The following is a 22,484-nucleotide window of genomic DNA, read 5'->3' as shown; positions in this document are numbered from 1 at the left end:
GTGATCTTTTTTATCTTTGAGTTTTTTTTTGCGTTATTTTTGGGTCTTCGACGGGTGCTTTGCATAATCTCCCCACGCGGCGCCACTGCCCATTGGCCTCCTCCTTGAACGCCAATCAGCGAAGAGCTCCAGACTGGCTCACGTGCATATATAAAAAGTGGACGCAACCGAATTTTGCTTGTCAGTTAATGCCCATCAATCGAATCAATCCCAGCACAGCCATGAGAAGCGCGTCGCTTAAGTTCTATCTGATATGTCTGCTAGTTATCTGCGGTTAGTGTTATTAACTAAAAATGTTATACATCAAATGCAATTACCCGTGTCCGAATTTTTGCAGTGATCGGTTGGAGTGCTGGAGCACCGAGTCCGCAACTTACACGTAAGGAACTCGAGGATCGATATCGCCAAAGGCCTCCGGTGCCGGATGAGCGAGATGCGGATGCAGAATTGGATAGTGCCTTCGATCGGTTTAAACGAAGACCTTGAAGTGCAAATCTGAAAGGCTGGAGACACCCAACGCACACAATCGATTTGTGGTTCTATATGGAGTGGCAGTTTTTATGTCGTATTCAGGGTTATGGCTATGTAGTTCTAAGCTTAGGCAAAATGTACAAGCGTAAAATAAAGCAATTACTTGGATGAAACGTGCGCATCGTTACTTTCCATTCTATCACGTAGAATGTGGGGCGACATCCGCCGTCGGCTGGCGTCTATAAAATCTGAACTCTCTGGCATTCGATTCAGTCAGTTATCAATCTCCGGCTAGTGCGAAAAGTACAATCGAAATGACCTCAGAAAGCAAGATGGTTTTGCTCTTCCTTATCGGATGTCTAGTCATGCAGACAAGTGAGTCACTGTATCATCATGGTATCATTACAATATTTTAAGCCTAACTGCATTTTCTTTCAAGTCAACGCCCTGCCATTCGATAGATTCAGCCGGGAGGATGACGAACGGAACAACGAGATCAGCGGCGAATGGTTCAAGAAACCCATCCTCAGGTTGGATCGTCTTTTTGCCACCGAAGAATCGCCGTCGGGAAGTCGTAAAGAAGTGAAAAGGCCCAGCAGAAGCGACAAGGGAGAAACGACGGAGAGCTCCAAGCACGCCCATTCCATGATAACCTCCATGCTCGGATTCGTGAGCAGTGTCATCAACTTTGGCAGGACCTTCATAAGGGATCAATAGAAAATATCCTAGTCTATTAGACAAATATCGAGATTGCATTTGCCACATCTTGTAGGTTTAAATATTGTTAAAGTTTTAAAATAAAGGATTTGGCTTAAAACTATTATATATTGGATGTTACAGAAATCTTCTCTAAATTCTTTACAATTTTCAACCAAACAAATTAAAATTCAACCTTGGTGTTTTAGAAACTTCTTTTGAATCGAATTAAAGGTTTAAAACAGATTATTGTGAAGAACCATGGTTAAAATACTTACCAGGATGAAAATTTCGCTTTAATTTCCGTTTTATAAAATCCATCAATGTAAAGAAGATGACTTAAAAACGTATTCATAAAATCAGAGCAAATTTACCAAGTAGCACTCCAAATTTCATAACACCGACGGATTTCTTGGTTAAACTTTCGACTAACCATTTAAAAGCCCGTCGGAGATTCCGCTGGAATCCCACTATAAATTCTCTTTAATTCGCAGGAACAAACCAAAATTGCCTTTTCCAAACATATCCTTATCCTTTTTTGCTTAATATTATATTTACCCCTAACAAAAATTACTTTTCCCGGCTGAAACTCTTGTTTTTCTTTAAATAATTCAACGAAGCTTCATTTTTAATAAGGTAAACAAACAATTACCATATTTTGTTGATAATTTAACTTAACAGTGGTGCACAATTAGTCTTTTGATTACACTTAACATATTTAACAGGCTTACACAGCTGGAAGAATTTCACACTTTTCGCAATCGAGGTATAATTCATTTAAAAAGTAAGCAATAAGAAAATTTTCACCATTATTCACGTTTTTACAACGCATTTACAAACTCTCTCTTATACAGATAAAATTAGGACACAATATCTTGTGGAAACGTTTTGACAAGAACTGAAAGAGGTCTCCGTTTCTCAAATTCAAAAAAAGATTAACGTTCGAGCGATTAAGTTATAAATTCATACTTTCTGTTTACCTCAATCGCTATTTTCACTCTTTTGCCACACACGACTCTTAACGAATGAAAAAGGTGTGAATATGGATATAAAGTTAAGAGGGGTATTTATAGGAAAATGTTACCGCCAATTAAGACGTCATAAAATCACGCATCTGTTACCAAACCGCTTCCACTAGTGATGTCTGCGATCCAACTGGCCATTGGACTTGACCCATCTTTATAATTAAGATATAAAGCCACAACGGATAACACGTTGTGAGCATTGTGAGCGGCCAGAACTGAAATTAATCATATTAATGAATGGACCCGAGGTGTTGAGCGTAAAAGGAATGACGTCTCTATCGACCAAGCCCTCTAATGATGTCGGGGATTTTTTCGCTACTGAATTCGAGAAATTTATTTCTTAAGGCGCTTATGTGTGACGACACGACTGTCGCGAGTGGACAAATGCTAATAATGTATGCCTTTTTTTCGCTTTGTTTTATTTACACATTTATTTTCTTTTTCTGTGCAAACTTGTTCGCGCATTGTTTAGCCGGCTTTAATTGTAAATATTGGCTTATTTGTACAATCAGTCATGACGAGACCTTGTCGGTGATACTTTCAACGCGCTGGCCGGGATTTCTTTTCGATGGGAAAATCCAAGGCTCAGCCCTATTTAGCTCTAGCGTGTGATTCTCTAGAACAGCGACTTGGTTCCGATCGAGTGAGTAGCCCCCGAAATCAACTTGAAATTGAATGCTGCTTGCCCGTGGATTTCTTTTGGCTACACACAAAAAAAAATGCTTGTAGTTGGGAAAAACTAGTTCAAAAACTACTACTGCCATGTATATTTTCTTTCTGTGCAGGGTTGCGCAAGTTGCCTCAAGGTTAGAGTTGCCATTATACAACAGAGACCGTTATAAATGCAGTGTTTGTTTGGATAAAATACGTTTTATTGGAACACATAACGAAAGACTTGAGCAACGAACTTGTTCGACAGGCGAAAAAAAACTATATCTAATCAGTAAGGGTGTTTAGCTCCACATCCCGGGATCTCTAGCTAACCTCCAGCAAATGGTACTTGAACATTTTGTTCAGTGAACTCATGTTCTGGGACAACTCGTTGCAGACCCGGACCACGCAGCCTTCAAAGGAAGATAGTGATGAAATAACGTGCTTAACACCTGGCCAAAACACTCTCACTAACCCACTAGATACTTGATCACTCGCAGCAGCACCATGGCGATAAAGTCGAGAACTCAAAGAACTGCCTTCATGCACACGCGTCGAGACTTAGAACCAAATTGAACACGAATCTGCGCATGTAATCGCGAATAAGTGAAATCATTTGGTGAGCGGCAGCTGCTCCGTTGACGTCGACGTCGGCGGAGGCGGCACAGTGGAGCAAATTGGTTGGCCAAAAGGTCGTGCCACTTAGAGGCGTTGCGGTTTTAATGGGCTAATTAGCACATAAAGTCAAATTGAAATATGAATGGCCGTGTAATCGCAAAACGTGCAAATGTGAACTTGCCCCACTGTGCAAATCACTAGTTTCACTTCGCATATGGCCAAATGCAGATACCTTTTATCACATAACCTTTCCACTGTACAGAAACAGTTTTTTACTGGTGTTGCAATTGCTATTTATTCTTTTTTGAGTGCTTATTTACACACATTATATTTTTAGCAAGTGGGTGTCAATTAAGCATGCAACGTTTTTGTTAATTATCTTTCTCCATTTTTTTTTGTACCATGCAAGCATATTTTTGCTCACTCTGCAGTCGGTGAATTTTAATGAGTTTTTTGTAAAATTATTTGCAAATCTTACCTGATTTTCAGATTAATAATTTTAGTATTTACAAAATAAATTTACTTTATAGAATATATTTGAATATATGTACATATAACTGGACAACTTTTCTGAGTCTGATATTATATGGCCCACTGTGCAGCTGCTGTGTGGGCTGAGCTAAATCGAGAACTTCTTGTTGATGTTGCAATCGTCGAATTTTTTCCTCATTTTTTTACAAGCACATATTTCCATTAATTTGTTCATTTGCGTGCATATTGCATAAGGCAAAGGCGCAGAACTGCGCGATGCGAATTACGTCATCAGAACTCGTTTACATACAGCCATGAGGAGCTGAGAAGCTTAAGCTGCTGCGCAGGCGCAGCAATTGAGGCCAAAAATAAAAAGAACTGGCCGTTCTGACACTCGGCACAGGCTTTATCAATGCAATTACTTATGTCATTGCAAACGGCAGAAAACGAGTTTGGCTACAACCAATACAGTTACCAAAAACAAAATACAAAACGCGAAATCCGAATTGCCCCAACACTTTGGTCATGAATTTTGCACAATATTTAGCTGTGATCGTGATTTTCAATAGTTGCTGCTGCTAGCTAGTCTCTGCATTTGGCTTTTTTAATCGGTATAGCAATAAACTTCAAGATTTCGTCGATCGTGGGCTAAAATTGAGGTGCGCTTTATTCGATTCTTTGGTCAGTAACACTTCTGGTTAAACGAAAGGCCATAGCTTAATGGAAAATCATTTAAGCACATATAAATTAAATTATATTGCAGGCTGCAATTAAAACTTAATAAAAATGTTTGGGGACTAATAGCCGGACTTTAAACATAACATTTTTGTTGTAATATCAATGCTTAATTTTTTCACAATATCCATCCATATTATCAATTTAAGAACCCTTAAAAGCAAAAAATTATCCCAGCTTAACGCCAGAAAGTATGCTAGGAATTTATCATGCTGTGGTTTTTTTTTAATTTTTTAGTTATCCTGTACCATACAATTTCTTATAAAATATTCAACCTTAAACTCTCAAATTGTAGTACATTTTAATAAAAGTTAGAGTATACATTTTCTTAGTGCTAAAGTCAATCTTCATTTACGGAAGGCGTTTCACCAATTCCACAACGTTCCCCGATGGCAACGAACCGGTTTTCCGTTTTGTTTTGTTCCGATTCCGCCCGGCCGGCGAATAAGAAAAAAAACAAATAGCTGGAAAAGATTTTGTAAACATACGTTCAGAGCAAAACAAAATCGGATAGACGGGCATTCTCTCAGTTAAATTAAAGTGCCAAAGAGAAGAGCACCGATCGACTGCCGATCGAGCGACTACGAACACCAAAACTTTTGGGGCCTCGGGAAAACTTCTCGTTGTAGTTTAATCAGTTGCTCACGAAATGCGAGACCAGTTAGATGGGCTCCCAAGTAATGTGGAAGAAACTCCTATCAAGGAACACACATGAAATTTGAATTTTTCGTAAAATTTATTTTAGGGCATTCTCCAAGGACAATTAACATTATAAACATATTTCATGTGAGATAATAGTAAAAGCTGCAATAAAATCATTTTAAAATCTTGGTCTTAAGTAACTTTGCTTACAGATGATGAAACTTTGTTAACAATCTAGCAACTAACTTTTATTATCCTATGTCATGATGAACCCAATTAAATGCTGATATAATGAACAAATTAAATACAATTACATATATTTTAAATGATTAAATAACCTCACAAGTCAAATGGCGATAATCCGTATCTTTTATTCCGGCTCCAGATTTTCAACCAAGCCGGAGAACACAACATTCTGAAAAAAGACGGATAAGAGGATGTGAATATACAACATAGGTCGGAAAGACTATCGTTTTCTCAGCTGTATAGAATGCCGAACACGAGAACAGCCGAAGGCATACGAAAAGAGCCGATCGGACGACTATCAAAATAAAATTTTTCGGGGTCTCGAGGAAAACTTCTCGCTGCGGTTCCATCAGTTGCTCGAGAAGAGCCATCCAGTGCGGTTGGATGAGCTCTACCAAAGGAATACGAAAAGAACAGTGAAAAAGTGAAATACAGCAGATAAGAAAGTGAAATACATACATAAGTGAACCGGGAAAGAAAGAGATAGAACCGGAAGTGGTCCGTGGAGAAAGGACTGTCGTTATCGCAGCGCGGGTGCTTGAACTCTCGGCGCAATGGGGCACGGAGTGACCTCCATTGGGGCTCTGCTAGTGATCCTGGCCATTTCCTATTGCCAGGCGGAGCTAACGCCACCATATTTCAATCTGGCCACCGGCAGGAAGATTTATGCCACAGCTACGTGTGGCCAGGATACGGATGGACCAGAGCTCTACTGTAAACTAGTGGGAGCCAATACGGAACACGATCACATCGACTATTCAGTTATCCAGGGACAGGTAACTATAATCGACATCCAGCAACGCCCAAAAATCTTTTCAGTATACACACATGATGAGATAATCTTTAACTTTACACTGAAAAAAAATGTTGCTGTTTAATTTTAAAATAAAGCTAAATCAGGAAAGATAACATATTACCATCGAGTGCATTAGTTTTCCAACATAATTCCGAATTTCTTCAAAGTATTATTTAGTTAAAAATTCAAAACTTTATATTTCAAGTGTGCACTGCATTTAGACGTCCCCCATATGTGTTGAACATTCGAATTGGACCCTAAAAATACTCTGGACTCAATTTGGATTCCATTTACTTTTTCTAACATGTGTTCCCTGCCTCTTTGTAGGTCTGCGATTACTGCGATCCCGCGGTGCCGGAGAGGAATCATCCGCCAGAGAACGCGATCGATGGCACCGAGGCCTGGTGGCAGAGTCCTCCGCTGTCCAGGGGCATGAAATTCAATGAAGTCAATTTGACCATCAACTTCGAACAGGTAAGCAGCAGAGAACATAAAAGATACCCAAGGTATCCGCCTAAGAAACGCATAGGAGGGAGACGGTGGATGGATGCAACTCGTTTTTGGGTTCGACCGATGGGATCGGATCGTAAAATTTGAAAACAATTTTAATGGGTTTTCATTTCGTCGACGTCGACACAGCAAAAACTGAACGAAAAAAAATGTTGCTGAGCTCGAGTATTTATTGTTGGCAAAGGGGAAGGCTTTGGAGTTGTGGGTTATCAGTATGTCAGCAGCTCTTACATACAATATACACAGAGATATGTACGAACATACATACACACACACTTTTGAATGGGAGGTCTCGGTTTACAAGCTGCTTAGAAACCGACTCGGAGCATTGACTTTTTCGAGCGGTTCATTCGGAATGGTTTTTTAGCGATAAAGGCATTATGTTTCTAAAGGCACACCAGCATGCGACAAATATGAATTGAGAGCAGCCTGATAATGAGCCCCAGTCGCAAGAAACTACAGTCTTATCACCAGATTGTGTCTCAGTTTGTTCTATAAAAAGTTGTGCCTCGGACTCGCCTACGTTCTTATCTCACTTGCAACGGAAACGAGTAATCCACGAGGTCCCCAATTTAATTTGAAGAATAATTGCGCTAAGATTTCAACAGCTGAGCATGATCTCATTCATGTTAATTCCTTAGTTGCACTTTTCCTAATTCACAGAATGCAACTGAATATGAAACTGTGGTTTATATATAGACACTACGAATGCTGGCAATTCGAATGCTAAATTTGTGAGATACATATTTGCAAAATTATGTACATCGAGGTTTCTTGCTTCAAAATCATGAACTTCCACATGGGTGAAACTAATGAAAACACAGAAAAGTAAACAAATCTCGGAAACCAAACATGTGTGTACAAAGATATTAACGCATGGCTGTATCTTTCTATATGTGTAGGATCTTCGTATCTCTCAGTTCGCTTTCAATTGAAGCCAAATTAAAAAGCAAACATAAACCAAGAAAATATAAATAAACGAAGATAAAGTGGCCGATTCTACTGCAGAACATTTGGAGTTAATTTCCCCACAGTGATCTCATGTTGGCGTCTCACATTTGTCTGAGCTGTGATGTAGTACGTCCATATATACATACGTAATGTGTACATTGGACTAATAAATTTCAATGAATTTGCTTGTGCAAAATGAATTTTGTGTCTTGCGGGAGACTTGAAAAACTCAACTGGGTAAAAAAAGATATAGGACACTCCTTAAAATGGTTGAAGACTCTTATATTGAAAATGAAATGAATAAATCTTATCTTTAACTTATTTGGTGTTTTTTAATGACATTATTTATTTAACAATACGCGTAATATGTAATATATTTTGTCATCTGTTCGCTTTTTTCAGGAATTCCATGTGGCCTATTTGTTCATTCGCATGGGCAACTCCCCTCGTCCGGGTCTCTGGACGCTGGAGAAGTCCACGGATTATGGCAAGACCTGGACGCCTTGGCAGCACTTTTCCGATACCCCCGCCGATTGTGAGACGTACTTTGGCAAGGACACATACAAGCCAATTACCCGCGACGACGATGTCATCTGCACCACTGAATACTCAAAGATTGTGCCGCTGGAGAACGGCGAGATTCCCGTGATGCTGCTCAATGAGCGACCCAGCTCCACCAACTATTTCAACTCAACGGTGCTGCAGGAATGGACGCGTGCCACTAACGTCAGGATTCGTCTGCTTCGCACGAAGAATCTTTTGGGACATTTGATGTCTGTGGCTCGACAAGATCCCACGGTGACGCGTCGTTACTTCTACTCGATCAAGGACATCTCGATCGGAGGAAGGTGCATGTGCAACGGACACGCCGACACCTGTGACGTCAAGGACCCGAAGAGCCCAGTCCGCATCCTCGCATGCCGTTGCCAGCATCACACTTGCGGCATCCAGTGTAACGAGTGCTGCCCTGGATTCGAGCAGAAAAAGTGGCGCCAAAACACCAACGCCCGACCATTCAACTGCGAACGTAAGTATTGTATAGTCCCTTGAACGGACATCTCTCTTGAGCGGACAAGGACGGGATTTTAAATTCCGAATTTTATTTCTAGCCTGCAACTGTCATGGTCACAGCAACGAGTGCAAGTACGATGAGGAAGTGAACCGCAAGGGACTCTCCCTGGACATTCACGGACACTACGATGGTGGTGGTGTTTGCCAGAACTGTCAGCACAATACCGTGGGAATTAACTGCAACAAGTGCAAGCCGAAATACTATAGACCCAAGGAAAAGCACTGGAACGAGACCGATGTGTGCAGCCGTAAGAACCAGATATAATTTAAAGGAATCGGTAATACCATCGTTCTCCCATCCATTTAGCCTGCCAATGTGACTATTTCTTCTCCACCGGACACTGCGAGGAGGAGACCGGAAACTGTGAGTGCCGTGCTGCCTTCCAGCCGCCAAGCTGCGACTCCTGCGCGTATGGATACTATGGTTACCCAAATTGCCGGGAGTGCGAATGCAATCTCAATGGAACCAACGGCTACCACTGCGAGGCGGAAAGCGGACAGCAGTGCCCGTGCAAGATCAACTTTGCGGGGGCCTACTGTAAGCAGTGCGCCGAGGGATACTACGGATTTCCCGAGTGCAAGGCCTGCGAGTGCAACAAGATCGGCTCGATTACCAACGACTGCAACGTGACCACTGGAGAGTGCAAGTGCTTGACCAATTTCGGAGGCGACAACTGCGAGCGCTGCAAGCACGGGTACTTCAACTACCCCACTTGCTCATGTAAGACCTTAATAATAGTTTAAAGTTGAAAAACTTACTGATGCTGATTCTAATTCTCTATGGCAGACTGCGACTGCGACAACCAGGGCACAGAGTCGGAAATCTGCAACAAGCAGTCTGGCCAGTGCATCTGCCGTGAAGGTTTCGGAGGCCCAAGATGCGATCAGTGCTTGCCAGGATTCTACAACTATCCGGACTGCAAGCCCTGCAACTGCTCCAGCACGGGTAGCTCGGCGATCACCTGCGACAACACCGGCAAATGTAACTGCCTCAACAACTTTGCCGGGAAACAGTGCACGCTCTGTACTGCCGGATACTACAGCTATCCGGATTGTCTACGTATGTATCCTCAGCCATCAGATACATTTCAATTTTAATAACTTCTGGTTTCTCTTGATTTACAGCTTGTCACTGTGACTCTCACGGATCTCAGGGAGTGTCCTGTAATTCGGATGGACAGTGCTTGTGTCAGCCCAACTTCGACGGACGTCAGTGCGATTCGTGTAAGGAGGGTTTCTACAACTTCCCCAGCTGCGAGGACTGCAACTGTGATCCTGCAGGAGTGATCGATAAGTTCGCCGGATGCGGATCGGTGCCCGTGGGTGAGCTGTGCAAGTGCAAGGAGCGAGTGACGGGCAGGATCTGCAATGAGTGCAAGCCCTTGTACTGGAACCTGAACATCAGCAATACCGAGGGATGTGAGATTTGCGATTGTTGGACAGATGGTACTATTTCCGCACTGGACACCTGTACCTCCAAGTCCGGACAGTGTCCCTGTAAGCCGCATACTCAGGGCAGGCGCTGCCAGGAGTGTCGGGATGGTACCTTCGATCTGGACAGTGCCTCGCTGTTTGGCTGCAAGGACTGCAGTTGCGATGTGGGCGGCTCGTGGCAAAGTGTTTGCGACAAGATCAGCGGCCAGTGCAAGTGCCACCCGAGGATTACGGGTCTGGCATGTACCCAGCCACTGACCACCCACTTCTTCCCAACGCTGCATCAGTTCCAGTACGAATACGAGGATGGATCACTCCCATCGGGCACTCAGGTGCGCTACGATTACGATGAGGCGGCATTCCCCGGATTTAGCAGCAAGGGCTATGTGGTTTTCAACGCCATTCAGAACGATGTGCGCAACGAGGTCAATGTCTTTAAGTCATCTCTGTACCGCATTGTCCTGCGATACGTGAATCCTAATGCCGAGAATGTCACTGCCACCATTTCGGTTAATTCAGACAATCCTCTGGAGGTGGATCAGCAGTAAGTATTTGTACAACTTTGCTAGAGAAAGATCTTAATTATTCCGATTTCACAGTGTAAAGGTTCTACTGCAACCCACATCGGAACCTCAGTTCGTAACTGTTGCGGGGCCCTTGGGAGTGAAACCCTCAGCCATTGTTTTGGATCCGGGTCGTTATGTCTTTACCACCAAGGCCAACAAGAATGTGATGCTCGATTACTTTGTTCTCCTACCCGCCGCCTACTACGAAGCCGGAATTCTAACACGTCACATCTCAAATCCCTGTGAACTGGGCAACATGGAGCTGTGCCGTCACTACAAGTACGCCTCTGTGGAAGTGTTTTCACCAGCAGCAACTCCATTCGTCATCGGTGAAAACTCTAAGCCGACCAATCCCGTCGAGGTGTACACTGATCCGGAGCATCTGCAGATTGTGAGCCATGTCGGTGATATTCCCGTACTGAGCGGATCCCAAAATGAGCTGCACTACATCGTGGATGTGCCACGAAGTGGTCAATATATCTTCGTGATTGACTATATCAGCGATAGGAACTTCCCCGACAGTTACTATATCAACTTAAAACTAAAGGATAATCCAGATTCAGAGACATCCGTGCTGTTGTATCCATGCTTATACTCGACTATTTGCCGAACATCAGTTAACGAGGATGGTATGGAGAAGTCCTTCTATGTTAACAAGGAGGATTTGCAGCCAGTCATCATCTCTGTGAGTTGTGAATACAAATCCAGCTATTGGAAACATAATAATAACCTTCCTATATTTTTCAGGCTGACATCGAAGATGGTTCCCGTTTCCCGATTATCTCGGTGACAGCAATTCCCGTCGAGCAATGGTCCATTGACTACATCAACCCAAGTCCCATCTGTGTGATCCATGATCAGCAATGCGCCACTCCGAAATTCCGTTCCGTTCCCGATTCCAAGAAGATTGAGTTCGAAACTGATCATGAGGACCGCATTGCCACCAACAAACCTCCATATGCCTCACTCGATGAACGAGTTAAGTTGGTCCACTTAGACAGTCAAAATGAAGCAACCATCGTGATTGAGTGAGTTTGTCACTACTTTATATTATATTATGCAGTATATAACCCCAACAATTACTTACAGATCAAAGGTTGAAGCTACGAAACCGAATCTGTTTGTGATCCTTGTGAAGTACTACCAACCGAGCCATCCCAAATACCAGGTGTACTACACGCTGACAGCGGGCAAGAACCAGTACGATGGCAAGTTCGACATTCAGCACTGTCCATCGAGTTCCGGATGCCGCGGTGTGATTCGCCCCGCCGGAGAGGGTTCGTTCGAGATTGACGACGAGTTCAAGTTCACGATCACGGTAAGACCATTATGAAATACAAACTTAAGCAACTTTAAAACCGCAAATTTTGTTATAGACCGATCGATCCCAGAGCGTTTGGCTGGACTATCTGGTGGTTGTGCCCTTGAAGCAGTACAATGATGACCTACTGGTGGAAGAGACCTTCGACCAGACCAAGGAGTTCATTCAGAACTGCGGCCATGACCACTTCCACATTACCCACAATGCCAGTGATTTCTGCAAGAAATCCGTTTTCTCTCTAACAGCCGATTACAATAGTGGAGCATTGCCTTGCAATTGCGACTACGCCGGATCCACGAGCTTCGAGTGTCATCCATTCGGAGGTCAGTGCCAGTGCAAGCCGAATGTGATTGAGCGCACGTGCGGAGCCTGTCGCAGTAGGTACTACGGATTCCCCGACTGCAAGCCATGCAAGTGTCCCAATAGCGCCATGTGCGAGCCCACCACCGGAGAGTGCATGTGTCCGCCCAATGTCATTGGGGACTTGTGCGAGAAGTGCGCCCCCAACACCTACGGATTCCATCAGGTAAGATTGTTGACTAGCCTTCTACAGCAGATACTAAAAATCGCATTTCATTGTCCACCAGGTCATTGGCTGCGAGGAGTGTGCATGCAATCCTATGGGCATAGCCAATGGAAACTCCCAGTGCGATCTGTTCAATGGAACCTGCGAGTGCCGGCAAAATATCGAGGGCAGGGCCTGTGATGTATGCTCCAATGGATACTTTAACTTCCCGCACTGCGAGCAGTGCAGTTGCCACAAGCCTGGCGCCGAACTGGAGGTGTGTGACAAGATCGATGGCGCCTGCTTCTGCAAGAAGAATGTGGTTGGAAGGGATTGTGACCAGTGTGTGGATGGAACGTACAATCTGCAAGAATCGAATCCGGATGGTTGCACCACTTGCTTCTGCTTTGGCAAGACTTCGCGATGCGACAGTGCCTATCTAAGAGTTTACAATGTGAGCCTGCTTAAGCATGTGTCCATCAGTACTCCGGAATTCCGCGAGGAGAGCGTCAAGTTTGAGATGTGGCCCGTGCCGGCGGAGGAAATTCTTCTGAATGAGACCACACTGAAGGCAGACTTTACCTTACGGGAGGTCAACGATGAACGACCTGCGTACTTTGGAGTTCTGGACTATCTGCTTAACCAGAATAGTCACATCTCTGCTTATGGCGGAGACCTGGTATATACTTTACACTTCACTTCTGGCTTCGACGGCAAATACATTGTAGCTCCGGATGTCATTTTGTTCAGTGAACACAATGTCCTGGTTCATACAAGCTATGAGCAGCCCAACCGAAATGAACCATTCACCAACCGCGTCAATATAGTGGAATCGAATTTCCAGACAGTTTCCGGAAAACCAGTTTCACGAGCTGATTTCATGATGGTTCTGCGGGATTTAAAAGTAATCTTTATCAGAGCCAACTATTGGGAACAGACCTTGGTGACCCACTTGGCCGATGTGTATCTAACCCTTGCCGATGAGGATGCAGATGGCACTGGCGAATACCAATTCCTGGCGGTGGAACGTTGCTCCTGCCCACCTGGTTACTCCGGACACTCGTGCGAAGACTGTGCCCCGGGCTACTACCGAGATCCCAGTGGACCTTATGGTGGTTACTGCATTCCCTGCGAGTGCAATGGTCATTCGGAGACCTGCGATTGCGCTACCGGAATCTGTTCAAAGTGCCAGCATGGAACAGAGGGTGATCACTGTGACCGCTGTGTGTCCGGTTACTATGGAAACGCCACGAATGGAACACCCGGAGATTGTATGATCTGCGCTTGCCCACTGCCATTTGACTCGAACAACTTCGCCACCAGTTGCGAAATCTCCGAGAGCGGAGACCAAATCCATTGTGAGTGCAAGCCAGGATATACCGGACCCGTTTGCGAGTCTTGCGCCAATGGTTTCTACGGAGAGCCAGAGAGCATAGGACAGGTGTGCAAGCCGTGCGAGTGTTCCGGTAACATCAATCCAGAGGATCAGGGATCTTGCGACACTAGGACCGGTGAATGTCTTCTCTGCTTGAATAACACCTTCGGAGCTGCCTGTAATCTGTGTGCACCTGGATTCTACGGCGATGCTATCAAGCTAAAGAACTGCCAGAGCTGCGACTGCGATGACCTGGGCACCCAGACGTGCGATCCCTTTGTGGGCGTCTGTACCTGTCACGAGAACGTTATTGGCGATCGTTGCGATCGCTGCAAGCCGGATCACTATGGATTTGAGTCGGGTGTTGGGTGCCGAGCCTGCGACTGCGGTGCTGCCTCCAATTCGTCGCAGTGTGACCCACACACAGGTCACTGTGCCTGCAAGTCGGGAGTGACAGGTCGACAGTGCGATCGATGCGCCGTGGACCATTGGAAATACGAAAAGGACGGTTGCACTCCGTGCAATTGCAATCAGGGATACTCACGAGGATTCGGTTGCAATCCCAACACCGGCAAGTGCCAGTGTCTGCCAGGAGTAATTGGAGATAGGTAACTATCACTTGTGATCTTTGGTTTCTAAATGTTGAGTGAACTACTTTCTTCATTCCAGATGCGACGCTTGTCCGAATCGATGGGTACTGATCAAGGATGAGGGCTGTCAGGAGTGCAATAACTGCCACCACGCCCTGTTGGATGTCACTGATCGAATGCGCTATCAGATCGATAGTGTCCTGGAGGATTTCAACAGTGTAACCCTGGCATTCTTCACCAGCCAAAAATTGAACTATTACGACCAACTGGCCGATGAACTGGAGCCCAACGTTAAGCAATTGGATCCCAACAGCGTGGACCTGAGTCCATCCAAAAAGGCCAACAGCGAATTGGAATCCGATGCCAAGTCCTATGCCAAACAGGTCAACCAGACCCTGGCCAACGCCTTGGATATCCGTGAGCGTTCGAGCACCACTTTGGGTAACATAACAGTTGCTTATGATGAGGCGGTCAAGAGTGCCGACCAGGCCAAGGAAGCCATCGCATCGGTGGAAGCCCTTTCCAAGAACCTCGAGGCCGCAGCGAGCACAAAGATTGATGCTGCTCTGGAGCAAGCACAGCACATTTTGGGACAAATCAACGGAACCAGTATCGAACTTGCACCCAATGAACAAGTCCTGGAAAAGGCGAGGAAACTCTATGAGGAAGTGAACAATCTAGTTCTGCCCATCAAGGAGCAAAACAAGAGCCTCAATGCCCTCAAGAATGATATCGGGGAATTCAGCGACCATCTGGAGGATCTTTACAACTGGAGCGAGGCTTCACAAGCCAAGTCCACTGACGTGGAGCGCCGGAATGTGGCCAACCAGAAGGCCTTTGACAACTATAAATTCGACACCGTTTCCGATCAAAAGCTACAGGCAGAGAAGAACATCTTTGATGCTGGCAATTTCCTCATCAATGGCGATCTGACCCTCAGTCAAATCAATCAGAAGTTGGATAACTTGAGAGATGCTCTGACCGAGCTCAATTCGGTAAATAAAAATGTGGACGAAGAATTACCCGTTATGGAGGACCAGCATAAGGAGGCGGATGCCCTGACCCATCAGGCCGAACAGAAGGCGGCCGAATTGGCCATTAAGGCCCAGGATCTGGCTGCCCAATACACGGATATGACCGCCAGTGCGGAGCCGGCCATCAAGGCCGCAACTGCCTACTCGGGAATCGTTGAGGCCGTTGAAGCTGCGCAGAAACTCAGTCAGGATGCAATCTCTGCGGCCGGAAATGCCACAGATAAGACAGATGGCATAGAAGAAAGAGCTCATCTCGCTGACACTGGATCTACGGATCTTCTCCAGAGAGCACGACAGTCTCTGCAAAAGGTACAAGACGACCTAGAGCCCCGCCTAAACGCCTCGGCCGGCAAGGTGCAGAAAATCTCAGCCGTGAACAATGCCACCGAACACCAGCTGAAGGATATTAACAAGCTGATTGATCAACTGCCAGCTGAGTCACAGAGGGATATGTGGAAGAATTCAAATGCCAATGCCAGTGATGCTCTGGAGATTTTGAAGAACGTCCTAGAGATACTTGAACCAGTGAGTGTCCAAACGCCAAAGGAACTCGAAAAGGCGCATGGCATCAATAGGGATTTGGATCTGACCAATAAGGACGTTTCTCAAGCTAACAAACAGCTGGATGACGTAGAAGGATCCGTTTCGAAGCTAAACGAACTGGCAGAGGATATCGAGGAACAGCAGCACCGTGTGGGCAGTCAGAGCCGACAGTTGGGCCAGGAAATTGAGAACTTGAAGGCCCAAGTGGAGGCTGCTCGCCAGTTGGCCAACAGCATAAAGGTGGGCGTCAATTTCAAGCCAAGCACGATCCTGGAACTGAAGACACCGGAAAAGACCAAGTTGCTGGCCACTCGTACCAATCTATCGACCTACTTCCGCACCACCGAGCCATCCGGTTTCCTTTTATATCTGGGCAATGACAACAAGACCGCCCAGAAGAACAACGACTTTGTGGCCGTTGAGATTGTGAATGGCTATCCGATTCTCACCATAGATTTGGGCAATGGCCCGGAACGCATCACCAGCGATAAGTACGTGGCAGATGGGCGCTGGTATCAGGCTGTTGTGGATCGCATGGGTCCGAACGCCAAGCTAACAATTAGGGAAGAACTACCCAACGGTGATGTGGTTGAGCACAGCAAGTCTGGCTATCTGGAAGGATCCCAGAATATCCTTCATGTGGATAAGAACAGTCGCCTATTTGTTGGTGGCTATCCGGGTATTTCGGACTTCAATGCTCCGCCAGACCTGACCACTAACTCCTTCTCCGGCGACATTGAGGATCTAAAGATTGGCGATGAGAGCGTAGGATTGTGGAACTTTGTATATGGCGATGATAACGACCAGGGCGCCAGGGAGCGGGATGTACTGCTCGAGAAGAAGAAGCCGGTAACTGGTCTGCGGTTCAAGGGTAATGGATACGTCCAGCTGAACGCCACATCGAACTTGAAGAGCCGCTCCAGCATCCAGTTCAGCTTCAAGGCAGACAAGGATACTTCCAATGGACTGCTGTTCTTCTATGGAAGGGATAAGCACTACATGAGCATTGAGATGATTGACGGAGCTATCTTCTTCAACATTAGTTTGGGAGAAGGTGGAGGCGTTCAATCTGGCAGCCAGGATCGCTACAATGACAACCAATGGCACAAGGTCCAGGCGGAAAGGGAAAACAGAAACGGCCTTCTCAAGGTCGACGATATAGTAATATCACGGACCAATGCTCCATTGGAAGCGGACTTGGAGTTGCCCAAGCTGAGGAGATTATACTTCGGTGGTCATCCGAGACGTCTGAATACCTCGATAAGTTTGCAACCCAACTTTGATGGCTGCATCGATAATGTGGTGATCAACCAGGGAGTGGTAGACCTTACAGAATACGTAGCTGGCGGCGGAGTTGAGGAAGGATGCTCGGCGAAGTTCTCCACGGTGGTGTCATATGCGCCGCATGAGTACGGATTCCTGAGGATGAACAACGTTTCCTCAGATAACAATCTGCATGTGGTTCTGCACTTCAAGACCACGCAACCGAATGGCGTACTCTTCTATGCTGCCAGTCATGACCAGAGTTCCACCATTGGCCTCAGCCTGCAAGATGGTTTGCTCAAGCTGAACAGCATGGGCAGTCAGTTGGTAATCGACGATCGTATTCTGAACGACGGCGAGGATCATGTGGTTACTGTTCAGCACACCCAAGGTGAACTGCGTCTCTCGGTCGATGATGTGGATAACAAGAGGTGAGTTTGGAGCAGACTTTTGGACTCCTATGCTAATCTAAATGTTTACATTCCTATAGACTTGGTTCCCCGCAACCACTAATCCTGGAGGGTGGTGACATCTTCTTTGCTGGCTTGCCGGACAACTATCGAACACCGAGGAACGCTTTGGCCTCTTTGGCCTACTTTGTCGGTTGCATCAGCGATGTAACCGTAAACGAGGAGATCATTAACTTTGCCAACAGTGCTGAGAAGAAGAATGGCAACATCAACAGTTGTCCACCACATGTACTAGGTGAGTTGCCAGGATACAACTTCCGCTTGAAAGCCGATTTATAAACATATCTATTTGCTTACAGCCTACGAACCAAGTTTGGTGCCCAGTTACTATCCAAGTGGAGACAACGAGGTGGAGTCTCCGTGGTCAAACGCCGATACGCTGCCACCACTAAAGCCAGATATTGAAACCACACTACCGCCCACAACGCCCACTACGACCACCACGACAACTACCACAACAACGACTACTACTACTTCGACAACGACAACTACCACGACACCATCCCCGATAGTCATTGATGAGGAGAAGGAGATCGAGGCGAAAACACCGCAAAAGACCCTAACAACGCGGCCACCAGCCAAGCTGAATCTTCCCAGCGATGAGCGCTGTAAGTTGCCGGAGCAACCCAATTTCGATGTTGATTTTGCAGAGGCGGGCTACCGATTCTATGGACTGCGAGAGCAGCGCCTGCAGATTAACTCACTGCCGGTGAAGGTACGCCGTCACCATGACATTGGCATCTCCTTCCGCACTGAGCGACCCAACGGCCTGCTCATCTATGCCGGAAGTAAACAGCGCGATGACTTCATAGCCGTGTATCTTCTGGACGGTCGGGTGACATACGAGATACGGGTGGGTGCACAGCTACAGGCCAAGATCACCAGCGAGGCGGAGCTGAACGACGGCACCTGGCACACCGTGGAGGTGGTGCGGACCCAACGCAGGGTTTCCCTGCTCATCGACAAGTTGGAGCAGCCGGGATCCGTGGATCTGAATGCGGAAAGATCCGCTCCGGTACTGGCTGTCGAATTGCCCATCTATCTGGGTGGGGTTAATAAGTTCCTGGAGTCGGAGGTAAAGAACCTCACCGATTTCAAGACTGAAGTGCCGTTCTTTAACGGCTGCCTCAAGAACATCAAGTTCGACGCTATGGATCTGGAGACACCACCGGAGGAGTTTGGAGTGGTTCCGTGCTCTGAGCAGGTGGAACGCGGGTTGTTCTTCAATAACCAGAAGGCGTTTGTAAAGATCTTTGATCACTTCGATGTGGGCACTGAGATGAAAATCAGCTTCGATTTCCGACCGAGGGATCCCAACGGATTGCTCTTCTCTGTGCACGGCAAGAACTCTTATGCCATACTCGAGCTGGTAGACAACACCTTGTACTTTACCGTAAAGACCGATCTGAAGAACATTGTGTCCACCAACTATAAGCTGCCCAACAACGAAAGCTTCTGCGATGGCAAGACGCGCAATGTCCAGGCCATCAAATCCAAGTTTGTGATCAACATAGCCGTGGACTTCATTAGCTCCAACCCCGGCGTGGGCAACGAAGGATCAGTGATCACAAGGACCAATCGTCCGCTGTTCTTTGGCGGACATGTGGCCTTCCAGAGGGCCCCGGGCATCAAGACCAAGAAGTCCTTTAAGGGCTGCATCAGCAAGGTGGAGGTTAACCAAAGGATGATCAACATCACGCCGAACATGGTCGTTGGCGATATTTGGCAGGGCTATTGTCCCCTCAACTAATGAAGAACTTCGGAACGACTTTAAGGACCTATGATTTATTTGGACAACGACTACGAAAAACTTCCAGGAAAAATCTACTTTTGCCGACAATTGCTAATCAAAGGACAACGAACGAACAAATTTCAAACGAACAAAATCGACGGGTCATGAAAAAAGTCAGGAGGTCTTCAAAGTAATAGATCCTCAGCTAAGATGCCAGTCGTATATTTTTCTAGTACTATAAGCCAAACTGCGTGCCAATTCTATTGAAGCCATTTACATACATTTATATCCTTTTTAAAACTCCTTAAGAGAATCTTGAATTTTTGTAATTTCAATAAACCAATAAATAAAACCATTTTGCACCAAGATCATAATGAACTGGTCCGTGTAGGGGTATACCTGGGTAAAACAGGCCTTGCTCAAATCACCCAGCAGGGCAAACGACGATTGGCGGACCTAATATTAGGTATATTAATCCCATATACAAGTTTATTAATTAAGTAAAGCTTACTTCGGGTATGCCGTCGCCCATGCATTCGCAGAGCAGCTGCAAAAGTCTGCTGTTCGCCACCAGTGGCTCTATGAGACTGCGCAGCCCCTCGGTTAGGCCAGACACCAGATCCAGGGCGATAACCATGCGCTCCTTGTCGGGATATTCGTTTGATATGTTTTGTTTACACAGCTTGAAAAAAGAAGCAAACTTAGTTACCATGTCCTGGTTGATAGTCTCCTCAATAATGGAGATGCCCTTTCGATACACCGAGTCGCAGTAGGGCAGAAAGGAGGACTGCAAGGCAGTGGCGATTCTCGACAGGCACTCCAACAAATATATAAGATCCGCGTCGTCGTCCTTCACCAAGTTCCACTTATCCATTAGCGGAGGCATTAGGATGTCAATATATTGCGGTTTATTCATGTGATGACCGACGGACTCCGCCAAAAGACCAACGACATCGTACATTGTCCGTCGATTCCTTTGCTGGTACTTGGAGACGGCCAAGACGAACGTCTTTAGCATATTCTCCAGGTAGGGCACCAGTTGCGTGCTGGCCTCCTCCTCCAGAGTGGCAAAGGCAGAGCACGCAGCTTCCTGAACGCGCTTATTGGAGTCCAGGATGCACTTCAGCAGTTCCTCTATCAGAGACTTCAAGTACTGGTCGTGCAGCTGGTTGAGCACCCATTTGGGGAATCGCATGAGCGTCCAGCATGTAATGGAGCGTACGAGTGGCTTCTCGTCGGACAGACAGCTAATTAGGTAGGGAATCAGCTCTGGCAAGTGTTGGATCAAGCCCTGCATGCAGCCCTCCGCAATAGCTCCCAGGGCGAGCACACCACTCTCTTTGATCACCCATTCCTGGTGGAATAGCGTCTCATTTAGGATGGGCAGCAAGAAGGGCAGACACTCTTCGCCGAAAATATTCGAAATAATGTCGAGGGCAGAAGCGCTGCACTTGCGCAAGTTCCATGCCAAATCCCAGTCTTCATCCGGGTCTTCATCCAATTCATTACTTATACCGTGTACGAGAGACATGTGGAAACGTGGACTGATATCCTGCTGTCTATCAGGCTCCTCGTCATCTTCATCTACATCGCCCTTCCGAAGAACAATGTCCGTCTCCGTGTATTCGGCGAACAAGAACTGGGACCAACTGCGATAGAATGGGAGAAAGTATATTCCTGCAGTTTCTCTGCTTTCCCAATGACAGCCAAAACTCGCAGGCCTGCAGAGCCACGTTCTCATCGGCGTCCAGGGAGTACAACAAAATGAGCTACAGAGATTTTTTTTTTAAACTAAACCTTAATATCCTGTCAAAACTTCATACCCCAATAATCTGCGGCATGTGCGGCATCATAAGGTCTAAGCGGTCCCGCACCAGACCCACCAATGCATGGCAGACGTTCATGCGAACCGATGGGTCATCATCCGAGGGCACGTCTAAGAGGTTCTCAATGAGGCTGTCTATATTTAGCATCAGAGCCTGTGATCTGTTTATGATGAACTGGTTGACGCAGGCAATGGCGTGGGAGCGGATCACTGGACTGCTGTGCTTAAAGTACTCCAGGAACTTTGTAATCATTGTTTTTAATGGCCTATGGTCCAAAATTTTGGCAGAGTCCTCGCAAATTTTCTGGACGACACTGAATGCTCCTTCGCACATATTGTAGTCCTGGTTGTCAAGCATTTCGCAAAGAGATGGAAGCAGCTGCGGCCAGTTGTGCAGACCGATATTGCTGGCGATGGTGGTGATCAGGATGCCCACGGTGGCACGGATCTGGGGCGAAGAGTCGCCCACTGCCTGCAGGCACTCGTGTTTAATATACTCCATGTGCTCCGGCTGCAGAGGGATGTCGTACATGCGAATGTTGTTCTTGAGGATTAGACCGCTCATGGAGCGCGTTGCCTCGTCCTCCATCTTCAGATTCGTGAGAACATAGACGAGATAGTTGTTGAAGTCCGGTAAGCAGTTGAGTTGCTGCAGCTTCTACGGAACCCGATAAGGATTGCTAATTCAGTTGGGTCTTGGGTACTTACCGTTTGCACGGCTAACTGCGTGGCTTTATCGCGAGACTGCGAGTCCTTGAGAATTTATAGGAGCTGCTGCAGACCTTCATCCCGTGGTGTCCATGCCATTTTGCTGCTGATGCGAGAGTTAGTCGGGTTTAGTTTGATAAATGTGGGGTAAGGTCTGCCAAAGGAAGCTACCGAATTGACAGAGAATGACACTCCGTTCTCGGCCTACTCATATCCCATCCAAATCAGGAAATCG

General features: G+C 46.2%; 4 protein-coding genes and 1 pseudogene across 4 annotated transcripts; 3 read left to right on the top strand and 2 right to left on the bottom strand.

Moving 5' to 3' along the window:
• Positions 1 to 164: 164 nt before the first annotated feature.
• LOC6611007 lies at positions 165 to 648 on the top strand. The gene is made up of 2 exons (XM_002035528.2): positions 165 to 273; positions 338 to 648. The coding sequence occupies exons 1-2, from the start codon at positions 189 to 191 to the stop codon at positions 484 to 486; spliced, it is 234 nt and encodes a 77-aa protein (XP_002035564.1). The 5' UTR covers positions 165 to 188; the 3' UTR covers positions 487 to 648.
• Positions 649 to 736: 88 nt separating this feature from the next.
• Positions 737 to 1,296, top strand: LOC6611006. The gene is made up of 2 exons (XM_002035527.2): positions 737 to 846; positions 911 to 1,296. Exons 1-2 carry the CDS (start codon positions 786 to 788, stop codon positions 1,186 to 1,188), a joined length of 339 nt encoding a protein of 112 aa, XP_002035563.1. The 5' UTR covers positions 737 to 785; the 3' UTR covers positions 1,189 to 1,296.
• Positions 1,297 to 3,042: 1,746 nt separating this feature from the next.
• LOC116801142 lies at positions 3,043 to 3,429 on the bottom strand. Its single transcript, XM_032718949.1, has 2 exons — positions 3,319 to 3,429; positions 3,043 to 3,256 (listed from the first exon to the last, which is right to left on the bottom strand). The coding sequence occupies exons 1-2, from the start codon at positions 3,350 to 3,352 to the stop codon at positions 3,168 to 3,170; spliced, it is 123 nt and encodes a 40-aa protein (XP_032574840.1). The 5' UTR covers positions 3,353 to 3,429; the 3' UTR covers positions 3,043 to 3,167.
• A 2,486-nt stretch (positions 3,430 to 5,915) lies between these two features.
• On the top strand, positions 5,916 to 20,084 carry LOC6611005 (laminin subunit alpha). The gene is made up of 15 exons (XM_032718891.1): positions 5,916 to 6,331; positions 6,679 to 6,825; positions 8,215 to 8,839; positions 8,922 to 9,131; positions 9,191 to 9,604; positions 9,671 to 9,943; positions 10,009 to 10,861; positions 10,917 to 11,568; positions 11,631 to 11,911; positions 11,973 to 12,201; positions 12,260 to 12,730; positions 12,792 to 14,692; positions 14,754 to 17,945; positions 18,005 to 18,219; positions 18,284 to 20,084. Exons 1-15 carry the CDS (start codon positions 6,110 to 6,112, stop codon positions 19,732 to 19,734), a joined length of 11,136 nt encoding a protein of 3,711 aa, XP_032574782.1. The 5' UTR covers positions 5,916 to 6,109; the 3' UTR covers positions 19,735 to 20,084.
• On the bottom strand, positions 19,724 to 22,449 carry LOC6611004 (annotated as a pseudogene).
• Positions 22,450 to 22,484: the final 35 nt, after the last annotated feature.

The sequence above is a fragment of the Drosophila sechellia genome, chromosome 3L (genome assembly GCF_004382195.2).
Source record: "Drosophila sechellia strain sech25 chromosome 3L, ASM438219v1, whole genome shotgun sequence".
Lineage (NCBI taxonomy): Eukaryota > Metazoa > Arthropoda > Insecta > Diptera > Drosophilidae > Drosophila > Drosophila sechellia.
Note: the sequence above shows the minus strand (reverse complement) of the source record. Positions and strands in the feature narration are given on the sequence as shown.